Here is an 8,608-nt window from a genome sequence, read left to right as displayed (position 1 = left end):
TAAACACAAGAGATTAACAATAATAATAATAATAATAATAATAATAAGGGAAAGATTAGAGTGTCTTGCAACCAAAGATTACACCTTTGAGATTGGATGAAGTAAAGAGATTAGTTCTCCATAATAGATCTAAAACCCAAATTGAGATGATAATCTTCAAAATACAACTTGATTAACCAAATAAACCATAAGATAAAGCATAAGATGATGAATTCCTAATGGTATTCACCTATATATAGTCCTAGTTTAAAGAGAAAATGATGGGCTTAAGTTGAATGGAAGCCCATAATCAAAACACGTAATACCCAGGTAAGGCGCACGGTGCGCCATATAGCATAGGGAGGGGCGCACGGTGCGTCAAGTGCGCTGGACTGCATTTTTCAAAAGGTCGTATCTCTCTCATTACGTGGCCAAATGAGACGTGTGACCTTTTGTTGGAAAGCTAAGAATATAAGCTTTCACATGCACTTAGCCTTGCATTGATACAAGCTCTAGAACTCAAGATATACTCATTGGAAGTCAATCCTTATGCAAACGAAGCTTTAAATCTCCAATTGCTTCATCCTTTCACTTCTTCATGTCTTAGCTAGTCTTCCTTCTTGCTTGTAGATGTTTGTATCATTGTAGACTTGAAGACATGCCTTTGCATACGATCATTGCTCAAAACTCCATTATTACCCCGACACTCGAAAAACGGCAATAGTGACGTAAATCATATAAAACCGCATCCCAATGTCGCTTTATTGTACTTCAAATATGCTAAATCGATTTTAGAAATACGAGCCTGTCAAATAACCTACCCTTAAGACTTTGCTCGTCTCGAGCAAACTATTATAGAACCAATTAAACAACAATAGGATCACAAAATAAGTATGGGTAAGCTAAATCGATCCATCCCTCTTCTCTCACACCTCATCCTACTTATGTCACCCTCATCACATTATCAACATGGTCACTATTCCGGTACAACATCATCACAAAAGTAAGTGACCAAAATCCTCCAATAACACTTCAACACAATCCATGACAAATCATACAACAACAACAATATCATCCAAACAACTCAAACACCAAATATACCAAGTGCTAGTCATAAGATAGGCCTCAAAACCCCCCTCCTAGCCTTGATACACCCTAGCCTACCCTTCCACCAATCTTGGGTCTATTCCACATATGTCACCAACACCATGTAGGAAGTAGTACGATATATGACAAGAATTGAGAATTTTATCATTTTCATTCCTTTCTTTTCCTAATTCTCTCATTTTGCCTAAACCCCCCGCCCTTGCGGGTTTTCGGTTTAGCATTTTCCTCACTTCTACTCTCGTGGCTCGTACTCATTTCTTCTTTTTGCCCAGAGCACCCTTCCGGGTTTTCACTCCAACTTCGGCCACTTTCCGATTTTTGCCTAGGATGCCCTTCCGGGCTTTTATCCTAGCCGGGTTTTTCTTTTCTATTCACTCTTTTTTAATCTTTTTTTTCATTTTTTTTTACAATGCATGGAATGAAATATAATACAATATATTACAAATTACCCACTCATGTCCACCCCACACTTTGTTTCTCACTTTGTCCCCATAGTGAAGGTGAACATCATAATCAATCCTCAATGAAATGACTTGAGGCACTGTCATCACCGCCAAATTACAACAAGTTAAACTCTTTCTCACAAGCTCACTAACTTAAACCATAAACACCCTTGACTCTCAATGATAAGCTCCAAGATTCACACCTTACATCCTTCTCTTCCTCTCCTTCACTTGGTATTATCATGGTGTACCAATTCAAGCACAAAACTTCACCATTTTTCCAACAAAACTCCTCTACACTTGAACTTTTAATTGCTTCTTTTTCATTGTTTGATTTGCGAGAGTGAAAGTGGGAATCTTTTATAGGTGATTCCATATGATTGAGGTAATGATAGGGAAGTAGGATGTTTAGACAATTAGGCAAAGAAGAGTGGTGATGTATGTAGTGATTGTGTCAAAAAGTGAGCTTGGGAATAATGGGGCACAAGGGTAACTTGAATGGGCTTGATAAGGAGCATTTGTGGAATTGTCAAGCATGATACTTTTTACTCTCAAGCAAGGACTTATCAAAAGATTTTAATAAATCACTTGCACCCTTTCACAAACACCTTGTGTGCACTACTCAAGAACTTGAGTTTTACACACAAGTAACAACTCATAATCTATTATTAGGAAAAGACAATAATAAAAACATTAAAGAAGGAGTACGGGTTGCCTCCCGTAAAGCGCTTTTGGTTTCCGTCGTTTGCTCGACGCCTTTTCAAGCTTCATCTTCTATCAATGGTCAAGAGCGGAGCAACTCAATTCTCTTAGTAACCTATCAAACATGTTAGCCCACAAACAAGAAAAGTGCAATAATTGAAAGTCAAGACATACCAAGCATGAACAATGAAAATATATGCATATGACAAGTGATTCATTGAGCTTTCATGTTCGAAAAAAAAATTAATGTCACGATAAGGCTCTTTGAAAGAAGGGTTGGACTTGGTAAAAGCCAAGTAAGAGTGAAGGAACACAAGAGGTTCTTTAGGAACTAGTATGGGTGGTTTTTCTTGGTGAGGCCAATCTTCAACAAGCATCTTGTTCTCTACCCTCTCAACATTCTCCTCAAAGTTCATATTTACTAACTTCTACCCAAATAAGGGTCATAACCAACATCCTTAAGAACCACAATTTTCTTGTTTTCTTCCAACTCCTCCATGGGTGGATTTGCGTCCAAATCTTATAAGGCTCCCTCTAAATCACAAGACAAAACATACCCCAAATCTTCTCCAACCATCCCATTAGTCATAGCAATATTCAAAGTGTCACCTCCACACAATTCATAGACGGTTTGAATAATTGGTTCAAATATCTCAAGAAAGCATAGAGAAGAAGACTTGTAAAATGGTTCAAATTGAGAAAAATTAAGAAAAGCGATTAATTCAAACAAGAGAGCAATATAAAATACTCAAACTAATCCTAATATTTAAAAAAACTGGTTACACTACAAAGCACACAAAAACACACAACTACTCTAAAAAACACAATTAAAACACTAACAAAACCGTTACCTTCCCCGGCAACGGCGCCAAAATTTGACACGCCTAAAATGTCGCTACTTATGACGGTCAAGTTAACAATTTATAAACCACACTTAATGCTAATTTAATCTAATTCTAAGACACGTAAAGTAGTAAGAAGGGGATCGTACCCAAGATAAGGGGAGTTTTGTATTCGGTTTTCAATTGTGAAAATAGAACAATTGCAATGATTAACAAACAATTATATAAATTAAGGGGGGGGGGAGGGTTGGTTGGTTTTCAAAGACCAAATGAAATTCAAATAAGAGTGAACAACAAGTAAGTAAGAAATCAATTTATAAGATGGAAATTTATCAATTTTAAGAAGAACTTAACCCAATCTCATTAGTGGTCCTCTAATGGGTTATCATTGACACAAATAATTCCCCAATTAATTACTATTACCTTATTGTGGAGATTTCTCCCCTAAATCTCCTTAATAATGGTTAAAGACACACACTTAATCAATTAACCCAACTCATTAATTCAGCCAAGTAGAAATCACATACATTAGGCTAATTAACAAGAAGATATTGCCATGAGAGATTCAACAAGGCTAATTAGACACAATGAAATCACAATTAATGCCTAATGAGAAGGTAATCTCTTACTTGTAATTAACTTAAGAAGAAATCACATTCATTAAGATAATAACAAGGAGTTGCATAATAGATTGCAAGGAAACCACACTTAACAACCTAACAACATGTACTTGAGGAAATTTATTTAATTAAACAACAAGGAAATCACACTTAATTGCTTGTATTAAACAAGGTTTCCACAATTAACACAATAAATACAAGAGATTAACAATAATAATAACTAGGGAAAGATTAGAGTGTCTTACTACCAAAGATTAAGCCTTTGAGATTGGATTAAGCAAGGAGATTAGTTCTCCATAATAGATCTAAAGCCTAAATTAAGATGATAATCTTCAAAATACAACTTGATTAACCAAATAAAGCATAAGATGATGAATTCCTAATAGTATTCACCTATATATAGTCCTAGGTTAAAGAGAAAATGATGGGCTTAAGTTGGATGGAAGCCCGTAATCAAAACAAGTAATACCCAGGTAAGGCGCACGGTGCGCCCTATAGCATAAGGAGGGACGCATGGTGCTTCCAGTGCGCTGGACTGTATTTTTCAAAAGGTCGTATCTCTCTCGTTGCTTGGTGAAATGAGACGTGTGACCTGTTGTTGGAAACCTAAGAACATAATATTTCACTTCCACTTGGCCTTGCATTGATACGAGCTGTAGAACTCTAGATATACTCATTTGAAGTCGATCCTTATGCAAACGAAGCTTTAAATCTTCAATTGCTTCATCCTTTCACTTCTTCATGTCTTAGCTAGTCTTCCTTCTTGCTTGTAGATGTTTCTATCATGGTAGACTTGAAGACATTCCTTTGCTTCCGATCATTTCTCAATACTCCATTATTACCCCGACACTCGAAAAATGGCAATAGTGACGTAAATCATGTAAAACCGCATCCCAATGTCGCTTTATTGTACATAAAATATGCTAAATAGATAGTAGAAATACGAGCCTATCAGTCTACCTTGTGATCTCCTAGACATGCAAAAATCAAACAACTAGTAAACAATTAAAACTACCTTGAGGTGTTTGACTTCCCCAAGGTTAAGAAAGACACAACTAAAAACAACAAAAGACAACAATTCAATTAAACACCATCCCCGACAACAACGCCATTTTTGGTGCGGTTTGAAACTTTGTCGTCTAAGTCAACCAACCAAAAAAATATTTATAACTAAACAAACTACTCTTAGTAGAGTGGTAAGTAACGGTCGGATCCCAAAGGACGGGTATTGAATTAAGTTATCGGTTGTAGAGAGTTATGTCTTCGAGTGTCACAAATTGGGTTGAGATTAGAGGTATCAAGCTACACTACTATAACAATGAAATGTAAAGAAATGAAAGTAAAACAAGCAAGTAAAGTGGGGGTTTGTTAACAATATTTTAAAGGCACTAGGGTGTCATGGGTTCATAGGGGATTCATGGTGGAGATCATACAAATATGTTTACATAGTTGCAAGCAAATTATTGTTATAGTGGAATCGAGTTAGTTTATGTCTTACGATTCATAGGAAGATTTGGGTCCCGGAGTCGAGTCGTCGAGACTGTACAACACCTACAAGTCGACTTACTTTATTCCTATTCACTTTTATGCATGGTCTAACAAGACTCGAGTTAGTTTATATCTTACAAGTCTTGTTGAATAGATTAGAGATGTACAAATGCAAGGTTTCATAGTCTAGCATTTTATCAAGCATAACATGTGCATAGGTTAACACTACAACAAGCAAGCAATCTTATGATAACATATTAGATTAAGTATGAATCTACCTCCATGTTATAGTTCCCATAATCCCCCATTAACCCTAGCTAGGAGACTACTCACTCATGACTATGGTAAACATGTTAATAAAGTTGTCAATCATATTAGCAAAGTTAAACATGGTAAATGAGTAAAGTAATAATTAAGGAAGGGTAAAAGGGATTATAACAACTTGAGGATGATCCAAATAATATGCAAAGAATAATAGAAGAACACTTGATGAATGATGAAGAGTTGTCAAGTATTCAATAAACCCAAAAAATCTTCAAATTACCCAACTAAAACTAAGAACAATTCAAGGATTAAAGATGAATTAAGACTTGATTAATATTGGATTAAGAGATTACAACTTGATTAATAATGAAAAACTTGAGTAATGCTAAATTCTAACTTGTTAAACTTGGTTATTAATTCTCTAACACAATGAGGTATTTATACTAAGTAGAAGTATTAGGGTAACTAAGGGCTTAAATGACGATTAAGTCCCTAAGAAGATGATTAGTGCTTTGCATGTCCTAGAGAGAGTCGTCCGGATTGTCATTGAAGCAAACTCGTGCTGCCCAGGGATCCGCTCGACCTTGATGTGAGACGCTCGGATCGTGGCCTGAGACGCCCGGATTGAGGGTGGAGTCGCTCGACCTAGGCTCGGGACGCCCGGATCTTTGCTCAGCTTGCCTTCTTCTTCTTTGACTGCCTGAGGATCCGTGGGGATCATTGGTAGGTCGTGGGGCTCTTCATCATTGCCCATTTCTACTTCATTTATTCACTTAGGCCTTTAGTAATGGTCTCCTCTTTGATGCTTGGTCATTAGATGCACTCAATTTAGCTCTACTTTGCTCCATAAGTGCAAGGTTAGCAATCCTCTCCTACCAAGGACAGAAAACCTCAAAACAAAATGCAAAGCAGGGAACTAAAGATAAGAAACGACCCTAAATAGCACTAGAAAGCATAAGAACGAGGATAGTTCGGGGACTTAATGTGCAGAAATATGAGTCACATCAAAAGGGCAGATTAGCACGATGAACTTTGATGCTCTCTTAGTTCGACCTCAAATACGTACCTTTGAAAGTCATTACGGAACTAGCAGTAGCTGAATTCTTCATAGACAATCCAATTCAAGATACACAAGTGATAGATACATGGTCAGTTTCAGATGAATATATCCTATATACAAACGCCGAATCATGGGATCTCTACTTCGACGGGGCTTCCAATCTAAGGGGGTGTGGAATGAGAGTGTTGCCCATTTCTCTTGAAGGTGAGCATATACCGATTTTAGTCAAACTCGACTTCGAGGTGACTAAAATTGCAGCAGAGCATGAAGCTGTCCACATCGGTTTGCAAGCGGCAGTGAGTTTAGGCATCAAAAGACTTGGAGTTCACGGAGATTCATCCCTAATCATTAATCAAGTTACCGGATCCTGGAAATTCCGAAGTAAAAGGTTTGCGCCCTATCAAGTTAGGATAGATCAAGTGGCTCAATTCTTCTACCAAGTCACTTATATGCATCTACCTCGTGAAGAAAATCAATTTGCAGACATTCTTGAGAAACTCGCATATTTGATTAATATGCCTGATAAACTGATAAAAATGCCATTTTGCTTAGATAGGCCTTCTCAGCTAGCTTACGTATATTTCCTTACCATCGATGAGGAAAATGAAGAAGAGCCATGGTACAGAGCTATTCTGAATTACTAGCTCAATGGTGAATATCCATTAGACATGGATAGGAGAGGACAACAAGCCATACGACTGCAAGCATCTCAATACGTCCTAAATCAAGGGGAGTTATACAAAAGAACGCCACAAGGAGTCATTCTCCTTTGCCCCGATCATTCAAAAGCAAAGAAGGTTACAGAGGAAGTCCACGACGGAGAGTTTGGTCCTCTTACGAGTGGGCCAATGATGGCAAAGAAAATCACGCGTCTAGGGTACTACTGGACGACCATGGAGATAGACTGCGTCAAATATGTTAGACATTGCCATAACTGCCAAATCTCCGGTAATGTTCAAGCTGTCCCACCGTCCCTACTTTACACAATGACATCTCCTTGGCCATTCTCCACTTGGGGAATCGACATCATAGGAAAGATTACCTCAGCCGGGACGGGACGCCATTATTTTATCCTAGTAGCCATCGACTATTTCACGAAATCGGTTCGACCGGTATCATACACTGCCCTAACCTCCAAATAAGTGGCTAAGTTCATACAAGCCAACATTATTTGTCGATACTGGTGCCCACATTAGATAATCAGTGACAATGGATCTCATTTTCTGGCTGAGACCGAGCAACTATTGGCAAAATAAAAGATCCAACACCATCATTCCTCGCCTTATCGACCCCAAACCAATGGAGACGTAGAAGCAGCAAACAAGAATGTCATCATGATTCTCAAGAAAATGATAAACAACTATCACGACTAGCCTATTAAGATACCCTTTGCGTTGTGGGGGGGAGGGGTATCAAACTTCAGTTAGGAAGCCCACTGGAGCCACTCCTTTCTATTTGATAACAGAATGGGGGTCGTACAACCAGTAAAGCTAGAGAGCCCATCTCTACGCATTTTACTCGAAAGCCAAATTCCCGAGGCTGAGTGGAATAAGCAAAGATATGAAGAGCTCATCCTCCTAGATGAACGACGATTACATGCCTTGCATAATGTTCAAACATATCAAGCACGAATTAGAAGAGCTTTCAACAAAAAAGTCAAACCCTGTGATATCAAAGAAGGGGATCTAGTTCTTAAATCAGTTCGAGCGCTCCTACCAGTCGATGATAGGGGAAAATTTAAGCCTAATTGGGCATGACCTTACCTTGTTAAGTATATTCTATCGGGAGGTGCGGTTAGAATTACAGACCTATATGGGAATGAATTTTCAAACCCAACTAACCTAGACCAACTTAAGAAATACTACCCTTAAACCCCAATCATACGCGCCATACATGAACCAAGTGCCGCTTATGCGACACATTCCCACACGGCCCACAACCACTTCTATTTTAAGCGCCATATCGCTCTTGCGTTTTTGCGTTTTGTATCATCCTCAATATTGTCAAAATAATTTAAATGCATTTTAGGTGTAAGTAAAGTACCTTGCTTCATTCCTACGCTCATTTTAAGCTCTTGCTTTGAACATTTATTCCTTTGCACAT

General features: G+C 38.0%; 1 protein-coding gene across 1 annotated transcript; it reads left to right on the top strand.

Moving 5' to 3' along the window:
• The first annotated feature begins 6,681 nt into the window (after window positions 1-6,681).
• LOC141601765 (uncharacterized) lies at window positions 6,682-7,149 on the top strand. Its single transcript, XM_074422068.1, has one exon. The coding sequence runs from the start codon at window positions 6,682-6,684 to the stop codon at window positions 7,147-7,149; it is 468 nt and encodes a 155-aa protein (XP_074278169.1).
• Window positions 7,150-8,608: the final 1,459 nt, after the last annotated feature.

This window comes from Silene latifolia, chromosome 9 (genome assembly GCF_048544455.1).
Source record: "Silene latifolia isolate original U9 population chromosome 9, ASM4854445v1, whole genome shotgun sequence".
Taxonomy (NCBI): Eukaryota; Viridiplantae; Streptophyta; class Magnoliopsida; order Caryophyllales; family Caryophyllaceae; genus Silene; species Silene latifolia.
The sequence above is the reverse complement of the archived record's forward strand: the minus strand, read 5'-3'. Positions and strand labels throughout refer to the sequence as shown.